Genomic DNA, 19,864 nt, shown 5'->3' on the forward strand with positions numbered 1-19,864 from the left:
TTCCTTTCTTCCGCAGGAAGAAGCTGTTCCTCAGCCTGGTGGTACTGGCTCTGATACTCCTGAATCTCTTCCCCAACGGGAGCAGCTAAAAGAGGGTGGAAGAGGGCCTCAGTAATTTTGCACGTCCTCTTCAGGCAACGATCCCAGTATTTTATGTCAACCGGTGGGAGGGGAGACTCCAGTAATTCTCTCTGTCACTTTTATCGTCCTGTGGATTGACCTTCAATCCATTTCTCTACATTAACCATACCACACTCTCATGCAGCCAGCCAGGATGCTCTCAATACTACTTCTCTAGAAGGTTGACATGGCTGGTAACCTTGCCCACATCAGTCTTCTCAGGAAGTGCAATCTCTGTTGAGCCTTCCTGACAAATTTCCACAATAGGTCACTAGTTAAGTAACAGGAGGCAGTCATACCTGATAATATTGCAGTGTTATTTTTGAATATTTATAATTTTTCCAAACTCAGACAGTTCCAATACACAACAATCATGTTCATACATTTCTTCTGCTGAGTCTGGTTTTATCCCCCTCCCCACCTCAACACAAAACAACCAAAAAAAAACTGACCATTTAAATAAAGAAAATTACACGAAAAGGCAAAAATGCTTATTTAACATATATAAAAAAAGACGCCACTAACTGAAGACAAGTAACAAATTAAAAAGGAAAAAGGGAAAAGGGAAAAAGAAAAAAAACACATTAACCACATGGTCTGTCAGAGCTCAATGCCCGTCCTTCAGGTCTCTTACATTCATCTCAACTTAGCCTGATTGAAATGGACACCACAACCACTGAAAAAGGAAGGACAAAAAAGACCAAAAGGGGGGTGGGAGGGGAGGCAGTGAGGCACAGGGGGCTGCACTATACCCTTGCACCTATGTAACACAGGTAGGGTTGCCAGATTTTAAGAAAAGTTTCATATTTTTTCCTTAGGTTATAAGTAATTTTCTCCAAGGAGACACAGCTCTGCGTTTCCATATTCCAACATGCAATGGTTAAATGAGAGTCCGACTTCCAAGTAACTAACTATACACTTTCTGGCCATGACCAATGTGATCAACACAAATTGGATTTGAAATTTGAACAGCTTGATCACAAGTCTTATGCCCATGATGTTTCGCAACAGGAATAACTCTAGGACCTGTGGAAATTCTTTACCTATGATTTTCTCAAGGACTTGGCCTAGCTCTGTCCAAAAGGGCCTCACCTTGGAGCACGACCAGGTTGAGTGCACAAAGGTTTATTGTACTGTTAGGCATCTTTTCTTCTTTGGCTTGGCTTCGCGGACGAAGATTTATGGAGGGGTATGTCCACGTCTGCTGCAGGCTCATTCGTGACTGACAAGTCCGATGCGGGACAGGCAGGCACAGTTGCAGCAGTTGCAAAGGAAAATTGGAGGGTTGGGGTTGGGTTTTTCCTCCTTTGTCTTTTGTCAGTGAGGTGGGCTCTGTGGTCTTCTTCAAAAGAGGTTGCTGCCCGCCGAACTGTGAGGCGCTAAGATGCACGGTTGGAGCCGATATCAGCCCACTGGCGGTGGTCAGTGTGGCAGGCACCAAGAGATTTCTTTAAGCAGTCCTTGTACCTCTTCTTTGGTGCACCTCTATCTCGGTGGCCAGTGGAGAGCTTGCCATAGAACACGATCTTGGGAAGGCAATGGTCCTCCATTCTGGAGACATGACCCACCCAACGCAGTTGGGTCTTCAGCAGCATGGATTCGATGCTTGCGGACTCTGCCAGCTCGAGTACTTCGATGTTGGTGATGAAGTCATTCCAATGAATGTTGAGGATGGAGTGGAGACAGCGCTGATGGAAGTGTTCTAGTAGCCGTAGGTGATTCCGGTAGAGGACCCATGTTTCGGAGCCGAACAGGAGCATGGATATGACAACGGCTCTGTACACGCTGATCTTTGTGTGTTTCTTCAGGTGGTTGTTTTTCCAGACTCTTTTGTGTAGTCTTCCAAAGGCGCTATTTGCCTTGGCGAGTCTGTTGTCTATCTCTTTGTCGATCCTTGCATCAGATGAAATGGTGCAGTCGAGGTAGGTAAACTGGTTGACCGTTTTGAGTTTTGCGTGCCCGATGGAGATGTGGGGGAGCTGGCTGATGGAGGACCTCAGTTTTCTTCAGCCTGCCTTCCAGGCCAAACATTTTGGTAGCTTCCGCAAAACAGGACGTCATGCACTGGAGAGCTGGCTCTGAATGGGCAACTAAAGCGGCATCGTCTGCAAAGAGTAGTTCACGGACAAGTTGCTCTTGTGTCTTGGTGTGAATTTGCAGGCGCCTCAGATTGACGAGACTGCCATCCGTGCGGTACCGGATGTAAACATCGTCTTCATTGTTGAGGTATTTCATGGCTTGTTTCAGCATCATGCTGAAGAAGATAGTAGAGGATTGGTGCAAGGACGCAGCCTTGCTTCACACTGCTGTCATTGGAGAAGGGTTCGGAGAGCTCATTGCTGTATCTGACCCGACCTTGTTGGTTTTCGTGCAGTTGGATAACCATGTTGAGGAACTTGGGGTGGCATCCAAGTTAGGCTTATTCCCATTTTATATGTGTACCCCAGGTAATGTCATAATATATTTGCCTTCACAAACAGACGATTTATTAAGTGAGAATAAGACATAAGACATTTGTGCACAAATAGTCTATTCAGTCCATTATGTCTGCCCTGCCACTTAATCATGAGCTGATCAATTTAGCCACTCAGCCCTAGTGCCCTGCCTTCTCCTCATAACTGTTGATGCCCTGGCTAATCAAGAACCTATCAATCTTTGTCTTAAATACATCCAGTGACCTGGCCTCCACAACCACCTGTGGCAACAAATTCCACAAAGAAATTCCAATGCATCTCTGTTCTAAGCAGACACCCTTCAATCCTGAAGTTATGCTTAGACTTTTCCAGCATGGGAAACAACCTTTTTTACATCGACTCTGTCCATGTCTTTCAACATTTTATATGTTTCAATGAGATTTCCCCCCCCCCCACAAATTCTTGTAAATTTCAATGAATACAGGCCAAGAGTTGTAAAACATTCCTCCCATGATAACCCTTTCATTCCCAGAATCATCCTAGTGAACTTCCTTTGAACCCTCTCCAACTTCATTCAGCACATCTCTTCTTAAATGAGAAACCCAAAACTGCTAACAATACTCCGCAAGGTCTCACCAGTGCCTTATAAAGCCTCAACATCACATCCCTGCTCTATTATTCTATTCCTCTTGAAATGAATGCCAGCATTGCATTTGCCTTCTTTACCACAGTCTCCATATACAAGGCTATCCAGCCTGAGGACTCCCATGTCTCTTTGCATCTGCTGGTTTTCAATTTTCTCCCCATTTAAAAAATAGTCTACTCATTTATTTTTCCTACCCAAGTCCATGATCGCACACTTTCCAACATTATATTTCATTTGCCAGTTCCTTACCCATTTTCCTAATCTGTCTAAGTCATTCTGCAGCCTCTGTGCTGCCTCTACACTACCTGCTCCTCCTCCTGCCTTAGTGTTATCTGCAAACTTGGCCACAAAGCCATTCATTCCGTAATCCAAATCATTAATATACAACATGAATAAAAGCGGCCCCAACATCAACCCCTGTAGAACACCACTAGCAAGTGGCAGCCAATCAGAATATGATCCTTGTATCCCAACTCTCTACTTTCTCCCTATCAGCTAATGCTCTAGAATGTTTCCTATTATACCATGGGGTCTTGTCTTGTCAAATGCCTTCTGAAAATCCAAATACACAACACCTACTGCATCTCTCTCATCCAGCCTGTTTGTAACTTCCTCAAAGAATTCTGATAGGTTTGTCGAGCAAGATTTTCCTTTAAGGAAACCATATTGGCTTTGACCTATCCTCATGTGCCTCCATAACATCATCCTTGACAATCGACTCCAACATTTTCCCAACCACTGACATCATGCTAACTGGTCAATAATTTCCTTTCTGTTCCCTTCCTTTGCTCCAGGACCATGCCAGAACCTACTGATTCCTGAAAGATCATTTCAAATCCCTCCACAATACACCTCTACCTCTTTCAAGGCCAAACGGTGAAATCCAACTGGTCTGAGTAACTTATCCACCCTTAGACCATTCAGCTTTCAGAGTATCTTCTCCATTGAAATAGTAAATGCACTAACTTCCTTACCTCATACCCTTCAACATCTGGTACACTGCTAGTGTTTTCCACAATGAAGACTGATGAAAAATACTAATTTAGTTCCTCTACCATCTCCTGGTCTCCCATTATTATTTCTCTGCCATCATTTTCTAGAGGCCCTATTCTCACCTCTCTTTTACTCCTTATGTACAATACTGTATCCTCTGATATCATTGCTGGCCTAATTTCATTTCATCTTTTCCCTCTTTTTGAGCTTTTTAGTCACCTTCTGTAAGTTTTTTAAAAAACTTCACAAACCTCTATCTTTGCATTAATTTTTGTTTTCTTGTATGCCCTCTCTTTTGCTTTCACGTTGGCTTTGACTTCCCTTGTCAGCCACAGTGGTGACATTTTTTCCATTTAAATATTTCTTCTTTTTTGGACTGTATTCATCCTGCACTTTCTTGCAGAAACTCCATCTATTGCTGCTCTGCCATTTTCCTGATGAGAACCCCCTTTCAATCTACTTTGGCCAGTTCCCCTCTTGTGCCACTGTAATTCCCTTTACTCCACTGAAATATTGACATGTCCAATTTTATTTTCTCCTTGTTTTTGTGATCATTGCACCCTAATGGTTCCTTTACTCCAACCTCTCTAATCATCTCTAATGCATTACACAACACCCAATCGAATACAGCCGATCCCCTAGCCGGCTCATTAACAAACTGCTCTAAAAAAACCATCTACCTCATAGGCAATTCAGTCCCAACCTGGTTTTCCCAATCTACTTGCATATTAAAATCCCCCGTGACTACCATAACATTGCCTTTTTGTCACACCTTTCCTATTTCCTCTTGTTATTTGTTATCCATACTGTGGCTACCGTTTGGATGCCTGTTTATAAAGACCAACAGTATATTCTTAACTCAACCCACAATGATTCCATATCTTCTGTTCCTATGTTACCTTTATCTAATGATTTAATGTTGTTCCTTACCTTTATCCCTCTTTTGTTACATTAGACTATCCCAGCACATCCCTATGGCTGCAATTTTGCCAGAGCTGCCTGTCCTTCCACATAAATTCCCTACCAGCTCTCCCTGCTTGTGTGCCAACGACCTACTTCACTTTGGTTCCCACCCCCAAGAAAATCTAGTTTAACCACCCACCCCAACAGCATTAGCAAACTTCCATGCTAGGATTTTGGTTCCTCTCGAGTTCAGATGCAACCCACCTCACTTGTACAGGTCGTAATGTCAACTGGATCAGCAAATTTACAGATAACTCTAAGAATGTAGTGAACAGCGAGGAAGGATTCAAAGATTACAGCAGGATCTGGACCATAAAATAGCAGATGGAATTTAATGTGGACTAATGTGAGGTGTTCTACTTTCAGGGGACAAACCAGGGTGTAGTGTAACACAGGAATACATAATTCTTTGAAAGTGGCATCACAGGTAGATAGGGTCTTTTGGCACAATAGTCTTCATAAATCAAAATATTATGTAGAAGAGTTGATATGCTAGGTTGAGATTGTATAAGATTTTGGTGAGGCCAAATGTGGAGTATTATGTGCAGTTTTGGTCATCTTCCTACAGGAAAGATATCAATAATATTAAAAGAGTACAGAGAAAATTTACATGGATGTTGCAAGTGTGGAAGTATAGTTTATATCTGTGGTGATACACCACTAGCCTACTGCAGGGGGTGATCTCTGTACCTGCAGGAAGATCACCGGAGGACAGACCATACCTGGCCGGCTGTCAATCAAATGCCCGGGAGATAATCCTGAGCTGGTCCCTCCCAAGGCAGTCACTCAGGAGTCACTAGTACAGTTACCACTGTAGCAGAGACTTTTAACTGAATAAAGCCTGTTGTACAGTCTTTCTCAAGTTTTGTGTCTGCTTCCTGTTGCAGCAGTGCGTCACAATATCTCAATGCTAAATCTTTTGCTTTTAAAATTTAGAGACAGACAAGATAGCTGACAAACCTTTAGTGTGTCATAAGATGGCTGAAAACAGTTAAGACAGCTGCAAATATGACCTTGTAACATGATGTGAAAAATGGCACCCGATGTACTTTAAAAGGACAGATAAGAACATGGCTTGCATAAGCACAGTTGAGATAAAGCGAGCATAAACAGCTAGGGGAAAATTGTATTTTACGAGGCAATGCTAGACCATAACTCATTCTATTTTGTTTGAAAGGTAAACACCAAAAAGCCAGGAGTCAGAGTGGGAAAACTAAATTTTAATATCGAATTATGTAACATTAAGAGTGAGGGTCGTTTTCCCCTTACTCATTTGAAATTGAATATAGAAGCACACCTCTGTATTTTTGAAGTGAGAGTTGAGACTTAAGAAAGATGACTGCAAAGACATGATAGTCATTCTCACTTCCTGTATACTAATTGAGAAAGGGTTAATAAAATATGTATGCTTTGCAGAGTTTTTTTGCTGTTATTTTGCAGTCAGATTTCATTTCAAAGACACGGGGTGACTTTTACACCGGAACTTGAGGAAATGAATTATAGGGAAAGGGTGAATAGGTTAGGACTTCATTTCCTGAAGTGCCAGAGAATGAAAGGATATTTACACAATTTTGAGACAGGTCAGGCTTTTTCCACTGAGTTTGGGTAAGACAAGAACTGGAGATATAGGGAACATGGAGCAAATAAGGTTCTTAAGGAATATTAAAAATGCAAGAAAAACCTCAAGAAACAAATGAGGAAGGCTAGAAGATGACACGAGGTTGCTTTGGCAGACAAAGTGAAGGAAAATCCTAAAGGTTTCTACAGGTATATTAAGAGCAAAAGGATAGTAAGGGACAAAATTGGTCCCCTTGGAGATCAGAGTGGTCGGCTTTTCATAGAGCCAAAAGGGATAGGAGAGATCTTAAATGTTTTTATTTCATCAGTATTCACTCAGGAAACAGGTGTGGAAAACAAGCAGTGAAGTCATGGAACCTCTACAGATTAAAGAGGAGGAAGTGTTTGCTGTCTTAAAGCAAATAAGGGGATAAATCCCCAGGGCCTGTCAAGATATTCCCTCGGGCTTTGAGAGAGGCTAGTGTAAAAATTGCAGAGGGTCTGGCAGAAATATTTAAAATGTCCTTAAGCCACGGGTGTGATGCCTGAAGATTGGAGGGTAGTTCAAAACAGACTCCAAAAGTAAGAAATGATAGGCCAGTGAGCCTAACATCAGCAGTAGAAAAGTTATTGGAAGGTGTTCTAAGAGATCGGATATATAATTATTTTGATACCAGAAAATGATTAAGGATAGTCGATATGGCTTTGTGCGTGATAGGTCATGTTTAATTAATCTTAGAGAGTTTTTCGAGGAGGTTACCAAGAAAGTTAACCAAGTTAAATCTGTGGATGTTGTCTATGTGGACTTTAATAAGGCCTTTGACAAGGTCCCATATGGGAGATTAGTCAGGAAGGTTCAAACGTTAGGTATTCATGGTGAAGTAGTAAACTGGATTCAACAATGGCTGGACAAGAGTAGCCAGAGAGTGGAGGATGATTGCTTCTCAGACTGGAACCCTGTGACTAGTGGTGCGCCACTAGGATCGGTGCTGGGACCATTTTTGTTTGCCATTTATATCAATGATCTGGATGATAATGTGGTAATTGGATTAGCAAGTTTGCAGATGACACGAGAGGGATCTGGACCAGCTGGAAAAATGGGCTGAAAAACAGCAGATGGAATTTAATGCAGACAAATGTGAGGTGCTGCATTTTTTAGGACAAACCAAGAAAAGACATACACAGTAAATAGTAGGGCACTGATGAATACAGTAGAACAGGGATATATAATTCACTGAAAATGGTGTCACAGGTGGATTGGGTTGTAAAGAGAGCTTTTAACAGACTGGCCTACAATAAATCAAAGTATTGAGTATAGGAGTTAGGATATTATATTAAAGTTGTATAAGACATTGGTGAGGCCAAATTTGGAATATTGTGTGCAGTTTTTGTCTCCTAACTACAGGAAAGATATCAATAAAATATAAAAAGTGCAGATAAAATTTACTAGGACGTTGCCTGGTCTTGATTAACTGAGTTACAGGGAAAGGTTAAATAGGTTAGGACTTTATTCCCTGCAGCACAGAAGAATGATAGGAGATTTGATATAGGTATTTAAAATTATGAGGGGTATAGAGAGTAAATGTAGATAAGCTTTTTCCACTGAGGGTCCTATCTTTCAACCTAGTACCTAACTCCCTGAACTTTCCTTGCAGGGCCTTCTCAACCTTCCTACCCACGTCATCGGTCCCTATATGGACCACGACATCTGGCTGCTCACCCTCCCTCCTGAGAATGCCATGAACTCGATCTGAGATATCTCAGACCCTGGCACCAGGGAGGCAACCTCCCATCTTGGATACTCGATCTCTTCCACAGAACCTCTAATCTGTCCCCCTATCATTACGTGCAAGGACTGCTCCTGTTGCTTCCAGTTTTAAATTTTGACTTCCTCCTGCTAATTCTGACCTCCCAAAATAGAATAACATTATGTACAATGAGAAGCAACAATCCAATTCCAGACAGAAATGATAAACGTCTGTGATTTTTATGATGTTTCCCATTAGAAAATACCTTTCAAATAAAAGTTTACTTTCATAGCTTCTGTACAATAATTTCATAAATGAGTCCAGTCATTTCAAGCAGATCATGTCCTGAACAACCTTTTTGCCTGAGGCACATAGCTTCAAGACCTTATCCAAGAACAAACAGGATCAATGAAACTCAGCCAGGAAAAGCTTGATTTATTTTAAAACCAGCATTTTTAAACACAAGTTGCACTGACTCTCCATAACAACAAAATTAGCAAACAAATGCAATAGCATTGGCCAGATGAAGCAAAATGAGGTCCAAATAAGTTCTTCCCTAGAGAGGGAATGGGTTGGTCAGGTTGTGAAGGAAAATATGATCAGCACTTTCCTAATGCGGGGAATCAGCCTTTGACTTCCTTTCCCTTCCATTAATATGGTCTAAAAATGGATGGATTATGACAGGAAAATATGTTTTATACATTTTGAACAATTCAATTCCAGACAGAAATGATAAACGTCTGTGACTTTTATGATGTTTCCCATTAGAAAATACCTTTCAAATAAAAGTTTACTTTCATAGCTTCTGTACAATAATTTCATAATTATCTTCTTAGCCCAAGCTTACCTGCAGTACATGTATTGGTATAGGTGTTGATGGCATTGAGCTAGCTGAGGTAATACGGATGATCATTGGATTTAATTCCCTCGCCATTTCCTCTGACATCAGTGATTTATCCATGGATACGGTGAAAATAGCATCCAATATCCCAGGCATCAACTTTTCCAATTTATTTGTGACTGTTTTATCTCCTGTAGGAGGAATGGAGAGAACCATTAGCAAAAACTACTTGAAGATATTGAAAAGCTCTTAAGGATATTAAAATACAATAAAAACCCTTGTTATCCAGAATTCAAGCAACCATCATCCTCAAGCAACTGGCAAAAACCCCAAGAAAAATAAATAAGTAAATAGATATGATTTCTTGGTAAATCAAAAGAAATAAAAATTTAAATAAAAGCTTAAAATTGTAAAAGTAAATGTTCTCTGAAGTAACGCATAAACCTTTGGTGAAGATGATAACAAATATTTAGCCAGCTGGGTGGTTTGGTCCTACTTTCTCAGAGCAGCTGTTTGAATAAGTTGTGCTTGAATAAAATCACTTCACCCAGGATGAAGAGATGGTTGATAATGCTCACCATTAGGATGACTCAAAATGTCTCCTTATGCCTTCTTAAAAGAGTTTTTATCTTTATTCGTATATTATTACGTATACTAGTAAGGCTTTATCTGTAAACTTGGGGAGGGGGGTTTAATTCTGATGTTCTTGTTCTTCTTTCAGACGACTCCATGGAGTGGGAGGAACCTATAGATGCAGTTAAATATTTTCAAAGAATGTGATGAAGTAAAATGCTTTATATATTTATTCAAGTGAAGTTTGTTCAGTGCAAGTACAGAAAAATATTTTTGACTTTTAAACTGCTAATGCAGGTGCATTACTTAGATATTATAAGAATGAGTCTCTAGCAACCAGAAAACTTATTTGGTGTCTATCAATCCTGTAGGTGCCAGATACAGAGGTTTTACTGTATAAGAACCGAGAACTTTATACTATTTAATAAAACTATTGAATATTGGGAAATACTTTTAATTCTGAAGAAAGCCAAAATGCCCCTTATCCCTAATCTAATGCTTTCCTGGAGGAATCCAAGAGCAGTAACTGACAATCTCTCATAGTGCGCTTCTTTGTCTAATGCTGGGTTTATCCAAAAAGGGATACAATCTTGTCCCAACTGATCCAAGCATTCCAATATTCGAACTACCTCAGTCCTTTTATTGGACTTGCCTGCCACTTTAAAAACAGAAATTTATTTTTGATTTTTTTTTCTATAAATTAATTTCGCTTTCATCAAGCAACTTGATGCAACTTTTTTTTTCATGTTGGAAACTGGTATTAGCAATAACCCACGGTCAGCTACTAAAATTCAAATAGTACTGATTGATCTCTAATATCTACATAGAACACAGGGGAAGCATGCTGTTGTAATGTCTCACTGGAGGCTTAATCGAACTGGCTCGGGAGGATCTGAGTGACGCTATGATGTCACAATGTGATGACATAATTTGGAACGCCCAGGGTTTTAAAAGCTGCGGGTGACTGTTTGAGTAATGACTTTTACTGAAATTTGACTCGACAACGTCTGATCATTTTCTCGTTCTTCATTTTGCACTGCAACACAGTTGCTACATTGGTGACCCAGACGAGCCCAAACGGATTTTGGACCCAACATGGACAACGCAGTGGTTTCGTTCAAATTACCTGTCTTTTGGACCACTCAACCTGAAGTTTGGTTTGAGTAGGCTGAGGCACAGTTCCACATTCGCAAGATAGAGGTGGACGCCACTAAGTACTATCATGTGGTAGGCACCCTCAACCAGGTATTCCATCAATACCATATAGTGTATTCATAAGTGAGCACTGATTCTAAAGAAAACAAGGCTGCAAGAATTTTATTGTTTATCACTAGAGGAAATGAATATAAAAGAAGAGAAGATACAGGAAAGATTACACCTTTAAGAATAGGGTATACATGAAATATCACATTAATAGCTGGAAATCAGGAACTGGAAGGGAAAGGAAATTTGGAAAATTACAGTCACCTTGGAAATAGTACTAAGCCTACTGCTGGATTTGTGGCTGATATGTCCATGAGTACTGTTGGACTTCACCCTCACATCTTTATAAAGCAACTAGTGAGATAGTTGAGAAATTAAATAAAATTTTCCAAAATTCACTAGATTCTGGAAGAGTTCCATTAAGTTGAAAAATAGAGAGGAGTCACATGATGGAGTAGTGGCCAGTCGGGAAAACCAGCCCACTCCAGGAAAATAGGAAAAAAGTTAGGAAAAAGCAAAGCATAACAGAAATAGAGTACAAGAAATAGAAGATAAAGATACAGAGAAGAGAAAGAAGATGGCTTCCAAGAAGGAGAAACTAAGAACAACAGGGAAAAAAAGTAAAAAAGTCACAGGAGAAGAAGGAAGAAGGCCTTACCTGCAGGAAGGAACAGGACACTGTGGTGACGAGGGAGGAGCCCCCGACCCTCGAGGTCAGTGCCTGTCCTACAGAGTTGCGACCCTCCAGCCGGTGCACTACAAAAATGCTCTCGGAGCCAAACAAAAGTGCACAATCAAAGGAGAAAGTGGACACCAGTGGGAGGGGGGTTCAGCAGAGGAGCGGGCTGTCACAGAGCGAAAAAGCTGAGGGATGCCCGACACCAGGGCGCTCAGATGGTGGACGAGGAAGGCAGCAGAAGAGGGAGCGACGAAAAGACGTGGAAGACAGAAGGAAGGAAAACTGACAAGAAGATCAATGTCAGGAAGCACAACAGATGAGCAGCCCATGAGGGGAGGGACCAGCAACAAGAAGCCCAGCAAGAAGCCCGACAAAGAGATACAAGCAGCTCATCAGGAAAAACAGAAGAGACACAGACACAAAGAAGAGAAGAAGAAGACACAAACACAGATACAGACACAGAAGAAGAGGAAGAAGAAGACCAAGATCTTCACAAGAAATAAAACTGATGGACAAAGAGAAATAAAAGGTAAAACTGATGAACAGAATATAGACAAAGTATTTTTTGAAGAACAAATGAGATCACTAAAAGAATGGTCATCATTAGAATTTAATGTAATTAAAAGGAAAATGAAAAGAACAGAAGATAAAATGCAAAGGTTAGAACTGGTAATGACAGAAATAGGGAAAAGAATAGAGAATGTGGAAGAGCGGGAAACGGCTGTAGAAATGGAAGTAAACGACTTAAGAGAAAAATTGGAAGAGTGACAAAAAAATTAAAGAGACACAAGAGTTGTTATCTCAGAAAATTGATCTGTTGGAAAATTATAGTAGGCGAAACAACATAAAAATAGTGGGCCCGAAGGAGAGTGAAGAAGGAACAGACATGAAGGAATTTATAAAAGGATGGATCTCGAAGGTCCTGGGAATGACAGAAATGCAGGAAGAAATGGAAATAGAAAGGACACACAGAGCATTAGCTCCGAAACCACAGGCACATCAAAAACCAAGATCTATCTTAGTAAAATTTTTGAGATACACAAGAGAAAATATATTGGAACGGACAAGGAATAAAATTAGAGAAGATAATAAACCATTAGAATACAAGGGTCAAAAAATATTTTCTTACCCAGACATAAGTTTTGAACTCTTAAAGAGGAGGAAGGAATTTAATTCAGCGAAATCAACTTTATGGAAAAAAGTTACAAATTCATATTAAGACATCCAGCCCTGCTTAAAATATTTATACCTGGGGAACAAAACAGACTGTTCTCGGATCCAGAGAAAGCACAAGAATTTGCAGAACGTTTGCAGGACAGAAGAGATGAAGAGATGTAACAAGAATGAAGAACAATGTATATGTAAAGAACTAAAGAGAGAAAAGAGAAGGGAAGGAAGGGAGTAAGGGGGAAAAAAGAGAGAGAGCTTTGTTATATGTGTTAAAAAAAGTGTTTTCTGAAGAAGGCTGGGTGGAGGGGGAATAACCGTCACTGCAAAATCAGTTGACGCAGCGAGCAAGATCACAATCTAAATGAAAAGTGGAGTTGTGGTTGCCCGGCAAGGGGTATGGGGCATCTCTGAGAGGGGGAGAACTTTTGGGGTTAAGGTATTAGTGGATGTAGGAACTGCAGGGGTACTTTATGTCTTAAATGTGTTGTCATACATTAAGTGTAATGAAAAAACTAAGAGATGAAAATGGGGAAAAGGGGGATGAGGTGGCGAAGAGGTGGAAAAGAGGTGTATGCAAGATACAAGATGGCCACGTTGAACTATATGACTATAAACATTAATGGAATACATAACCAAATTAAAAGGAAGAGCCTACTAAATTTATTGAAGAAGGAAAAAAATTGATATAGCATTTGTGCAGGAAACACATCTAACTGAAGTGGAACATAACAAACTAAAGAGAGACTGGGTAGGACACGTAACGGCAGCATCCTATAATTCAAAAGCTAGAAGTGTAGCTATATTAATTAACAAAAATTTACCAATCAAAATAGAGGAGGAAATAATAGATCCAGCAGGGAGATATGCAATGATAAAGTGTCAGATATACTCAGAATTTTGGAATATGCTCAATATATATGCACCTAATGAGGAGGATCAAAAGTTTATGCAGGATATTTTTTTGAAGATTGGAGACACACAAATAAATATATTGATAGGAGGGCATTTTAACCTTAATTTGGACCCAATGTTAGATAAAACTGGACAAAAGACAAGTAAAAAGAATAAAGTAGCCAAATTTATGGCAAAAATTGTGACAATTTATATTTAAATAAATAAATTAGTGCAAAAGAAGGGGGGGGAAAATGTTGAAAAATAGCAAGTATAACTTAATTCACAAAAACAGAATGCAGAAAACTACAAACCAGTTCGTTTAACATCCATCATTGGAAAAATACTAGAAAAACTATTATTAAAGATGTTAGAGCAGAGCACTTAGAAAAAACGAGGGTAATCAGGGACAGTCAATATGGTTGGTGAAAAGGAAATTATGTTTGAACTATTTATTGGAGTTTTTGCTCTGTGAATAAAAAGAAACCAATGGATGTACAGTTCATAGATTTCTAGAAAGCATTTGATGAGGTGCCACAGAAAATAAAAGATCACACAGGAGGTAACATTTTGGTATGGATAGGCTGCAGTTAGCCATCAGCAAACAGTGAGGAGACACAAGTGTGACATTTTCTGGTTGGCAAACCGTAATGAGCGACATACTACAAGCATCAACAGTAGGACTTCTTTCAATTTATAAATTACTTGAATGAAGGCATCAATGCTTTAAATTTGCTATTGACACACACCCAGGAGGAGAAAATCTTCTAAAGTGACTATATGGAGGTTATAATATGGCATGGACCATTAAGAGAGGGAGCAAAGGGGCATCTTGTGAGGGGAAAATGAAGTATCTATTTTGGAAAGTAAAATCATGGTATCTAAACAGTGAAAAGAGATTGCAGAGGTCTGACATGCAAATGGATCAGTGTTTCCTAATGCATGAATTGCAAAAGGCTAATGTGGTACATATAGTTTTAGAAAACCTAAAAGAATTTTATTGTTTATCACTAGAGGAAATGAATATAAAAGAAGAGAAGATACAGGAAAGATTACACCTTTAAGAATAGGGTATTGATCTCTTTATTTAGTGATGGATATCTATGTCGTTCAGAATGGGTTGACTAGATTAGTAAATTAAATTAATGGATTTTTCTTTTGAAGAAAGGTTAGAAAAACTTGATTGAAATTTACAAGATCCCGAGAAGTCTTCACAGAATGAGTATGGAGAAGCCCTCAAAACTAGGGCTCACTGTTTAAAATTAGGGTGACCTATTTAAGACAACCTTTTCCTCTCAAAGGCCTGAAAGTCTTCAGAACTTCCTGGAAGTGCAGTGGAGCATATTTTTTGAACAGAAAATTTGGAAATGTACTTCACAGGAACAGGCCTTCAGCCCAGCACGTCTGCCCCATCATGATGTCTGCCTCACTTGGTCTGTATTTTATTATTTCCTGTCTGTTGATGCGTCCGCTTAAATGCCTCAAACAGAGCTGTTATTGTGTTAAACAAAAAAAAAAGCCTGCAGAAGCTGGGGTCAAGAGCAAAACACAAGAAGCTGGAGAAACTCAGCAGGTCACACAACATCCAAAGCAAGTAAAGGTTACCATCATTTCAGGCCTGGGCTCTTAGACTTTTTATTTCTTTTATTTATGGCCTGGGACAAGAAGGACAGACTACTCCCTTGGCCTTCTTCCATGATAATTCTCTCTTCAGACCATTTACCTCATATAGATTATGTAATAACAGGACCCTGGAAACCACCACCTTCTTGGTCTAACATTTGGTAACTAAGGTGGGAGGGGTTGTGGGGTATTATACCAGAAATTATACTGACATCTTGGTCATTTCACCTCCAAAACCAGCCATTGTTATGTTAACAGTGCCCACCTTGTTAAAATCAACTGAGCAGCATCCTGTCACACTGATGAGCACACTGCTTCTTTTATTGGGATCCTGCCAGAGAGCAAGAATATATGCTCAGACATTTCTTATAATTATTGTATGCCAGTTGAATATCTTTAAATTAGTCTGGTTCCATTTAATTTGTAACACTATTCTTCCCCAAAAATTCCACTTTGGCAATAACAAAGTTTACATCAAAAGAAAGCTATCTCACAAACAGGCCAGGTCTGGTACCAGTCTACAGGCAGTTAATAAAATGTTCCACCTTCCGGTGAAGATTTCAAACTCATGCAGTAGACATAACTACAAAATAAGCATCATTAAATATATTTAAAGATTGCTGAAAATTTTGTCACAGGATGTGGGATAATTCATATGTACTCTCTCTTTAAACTCTACTGTATTTTATTCCAGTTCAATAAAAAGGAATAATCTCAACATCAATATCTTAAATGTGAACAAAAATATCTTCCTTCCCACTTCTGCACATTTTAGAGTTGCTATATCAATTTTAAGCCAGTGCAAAAACCCCAAAAAAATGCATCAACACCAGTTAAACAAATGCAATACAACCATAAAAAATAACATTAAATGAATGCAGAAGTACTAATAAAAGTGTCGAGGTGTAAGGTGTAAATTTGTAATTGTGATAATGTTATTGTAAACAATTTCACTGTCTACTGTTTAGATTGCTGTATATATTTATCACCTATCTGTCAGATGAGGTTATGACAAATGCGAAGTACCTACTGTGACATACTTTTGATATTTCCTGATTTTAATGCAGTAGTTCAAAATAAATATTGTAATGCACCATAAAGAATACATCCTGTAGACTACATATTGATGGGATTTTTAAAAAATCAATTCAAACAATTACAATGAAGATAAAAATGATTGTGGATGTTCAAATAACTACCACTAGATATTCTGATTGATGTAGCTACAAAACAAAAAAATTTAACACCATCTACTGTTTGAATTGCTGATGTGCAATCTTGTCAACTAAATGAAATATCAAAATTATACCTAAAAATTAGATGAATCATCCAATAGCTACAATAACGCAAACCAAATGTCCAACCTCAGTAATTGTAGAAGTTAAATTAACGTGTTAGGCATTTAAAAGTGAAATCGACAAGGAATTGGTCAAAATAAATATTAGTAGCTTAAGTAAAAATAATTACAGCACAAAAATTAAGATTGAAAAGCACACCAAACATGGAGAGAGAACAGAAGAAGTACTTTTCCTGGGAGTTTTGGACATTTGCTTTGAGCAGTTAAGGGACTCTTCAACATGCAATATCAACCAAGTTAAATCAAGTTCAAGTTTATTATAATCATCTGATTGCACAAGTACAACCTGACCAAACTACTTTCTCGGGTCCTCGGTGAGAACATGCAAACACACAACCACAGATAATGCACATATAGAAAAACAATACATACGCAGGACAAACATACAGATGTGAAAATAAATAAATATTGTTTAGTTAATATTAGAGTATCCGACAATTAGTGTGAACAGTTACTGCTGTTCAGCATCCTCACTGCCTGTGGGAAGAAGCTGTTTCTCAACCTGGTGGTTCTGGCTCTGATCCTCCTCTATCCCTTTCCTGACAAGATAATTTAAAGATGCTGTATGTGACATGGTAAAGGTCCTCAACAATTTGCGCACCCTCTTCAAACAACGATCCCAGTAGATCACATCGATGGTGGGAGAAGGGTGTGGATGGAGGGAGGGAAACCCCATTGATCCTCTCTGCCACTCTTATGGTCAGGTGGATTGACCTCCATTTCCAATCCAATTCTCAACAGCAGGGTGGCCAACCATTTTTTGGTTGTGGGCCACACAAAAAAATATAACGAGTCACGGGCAAACAATATTAAGCCTGGCAGTTTTCAACCAGTTACACTGCAAGAAAAACGATGTTTTTAAATCAGAAACACCCTGTGCTGAGGCCACATTACTGGAGATGTCAGAGGGCTGCCAGATCACTATAGTTGCCTTTCTTATCAACTGTGTGACACCATGTGGGAAGTAGCCCTGCCCTGCCCAGTGTCTACCCCCATTACTGCCAGAAATATTATTTGGTTGCCTAGTCTTTAGATCTTGCTGTGCAGTCAGCTGCAGGAGGCAGAAAAGACTGGACTGCAGAGTGGATTGCACTTGGTTAGGAGGTGTTGGGACCCTCTGAAAGGGATGTAAGAGATTCAGGTCCCTCCCTGATGAGCAGCCATAGATAGAACATGGAAAATTACAGCACAGTACAGGCCCTTTGAGTCTCAATGTTGTATCATCCTATATATTCCTACCAAAAAAAGAACTAAATCCTTCGAACCTTATAACCCTCTATTTTTCTTTCATCCATGTGCCTGTCAAAGAATCTTTTAAATGTCTCTCAGCCACCACCACCATCCTTGGCAAGGCATTCCAGGTACCCACAACTCTCCGTGTAAAAAAAACCTAACCCTGATGTCTCCCCTAAACTTCCTTCCTTTCACATTGTACAAATGCCCCCTGGTGTTTGTTATTTCAGCCCTGGGTAAAAAAGCACTGGTTGTTCACCTCATCCATGTCTCTCAGAATCTTGTAGACCTCTATTAAGTCTCCTTTCATCCTTCTTCACTCCAAAGAGAAAAGTCCCAGCTCTACTAATGTGGTAAATCTCCTCTGAACTCTCTGCTTAGCTTCTACATCCTTCCTATAATGAGTGACCAGAACTGAACACAATACTCTAAGTGTGGTCTCACGAGAGATTTGTAGAGTTCCAACATGACATTTTTTAAAAAAACATTTAATTTTTAAATTTTTTTTTAAAAGTTAATTTTTTTTAAAAATTTAGACGTACAGTATGTTAACAGGCCATTTTGGCACATGAGTCCGTGCCACCAAATTTACACCCAATTAACCTACAAACCTGATATGTTTTGAACAGTGGGAGGGAACCAGAACCCCTGGGGAAAACCCATGCAGACACAGGGAGAACGTACAAACTCCTTACAGACAGCACGGGATGAGATTCGAACTGAAGTCCTGATCGCTGGAGCTGTAAAGACATTGCGCTAACTGTTATGCCAACTGTGCCACCCCTCTTGAACTCAATTATATCCTATCAATCTGCATGGCAACCTTTAAAGAAGTATGGATTTGGACACCAAAGTCCCACTGTTCCTCCACACGGTTAAGTAACCGACCATTAACCCTATACTCAGCCTCCTGGTTTGACCTTCCTAAATACATCACCTCACACATATCTGAATTGAACTCCATCTGCCAGTTTCCCGCCAAACTCTGCATCCTGCCTATGTCCTTTCATAACCTATGACAACCTTCAGCACTATTCTCAACTCCTCCAACTTTCAGATCATCCACAAACTTACTGACTATCCTTCCACTTCTTCATATAAATCATTAATATATATTTTTTAAAAATCACAGAGCAGGGGTCCCAGAACAGATCCCTGCAGAACTCCACTAGTCACTGACCTCAAGGCAGAATACTTTCCGTCCACTACTACATTCTGCTTTCTACATGCAAGCCAATTTTTAATCCACACAGCCAAGCTTCTGTGGATCCCATGCCTCATGAATTTCTGAATGAGTCTCTCATGGGGTCAATGGGACAAACCCATCCTGAGCCTAGCACAAGTTGTCCCTTAAAATCCTCCACATTACTTCTGTGCTTTCACCTGTGAATATCTGTTCCTAATTTACTCTCCTTAGTTCCTGCTTTTTTTTTATTTTTAATTTTTCACACTATGAACCATATCAAACAAAATACATACAAACATTTCCCTCTTAAATATACAGTGGCATTTTCTCCCCCCTACTTTCCCTTCCTCCTCCCTGCAAACCCATTAAACATTCAACATATACAATACAATAAAACCATTAAACAATGACATCACACAGTGAAAATAAACAAGAAAATTGTGTCATCTACTTTTACACACTGGATCAGTTCATTTCGTCTTCTTCTCATTCTATCATTTTAGGGGGTGGAGATCCACAGTAGGTCCTCTCTGTTGTGTTCCATGTACGTTCCCAAATTTGCTCAAATAATGTGACTTTATTTTTTAAATTATATGTTATTTTTTCCAATGGAATATATTTATTCATTTCTAAGTACCATTCCTGTACTCTCAGGATCTTTCTGATT

General features: G+C 39.5%; 1 protein-coding gene across 3 annotated transcripts in view; it reads right to left on the bottom strand.

The window, feature by feature from the left end:
* cfap92 (cilia and flagella associated protein 92 (putative)) overlaps window positions 1–19,864 on the bottom strand; it is a 159,126-nt gene that overhangs the window by 36,778 nt on the left and 102,484 nt on the right. For all 3 annotated transcript variants that reach the window (XM_069939814.1, XM_069939815.1, XM_069939816.1), the window contains exon 9: window positions 9,289–9,473. In XM_069939814.1, the coding sequence (XP_069795915.1) occupies window positions 9,289–9,473 (185 nt within the window). The remainder of the gene's footprint in view (window positions 1–9,288; window positions 9,474–19,864) is intronic.

Source organism: Narcine bancroftii, chromosome 5 (genome assembly GCF_036971445.1).
Source record: "Narcine bancroftii isolate sNarBan1 chromosome 5, sNarBan1.hap1, whole genome shotgun sequence".
In the NCBI taxonomy this organism is placed as follows: domain Eukaryota; kingdom Metazoa; phylum Chordata; class Chondrichthyes; order Torpediniformes; family Narcinidae; genus Narcine; species Narcine bancroftii.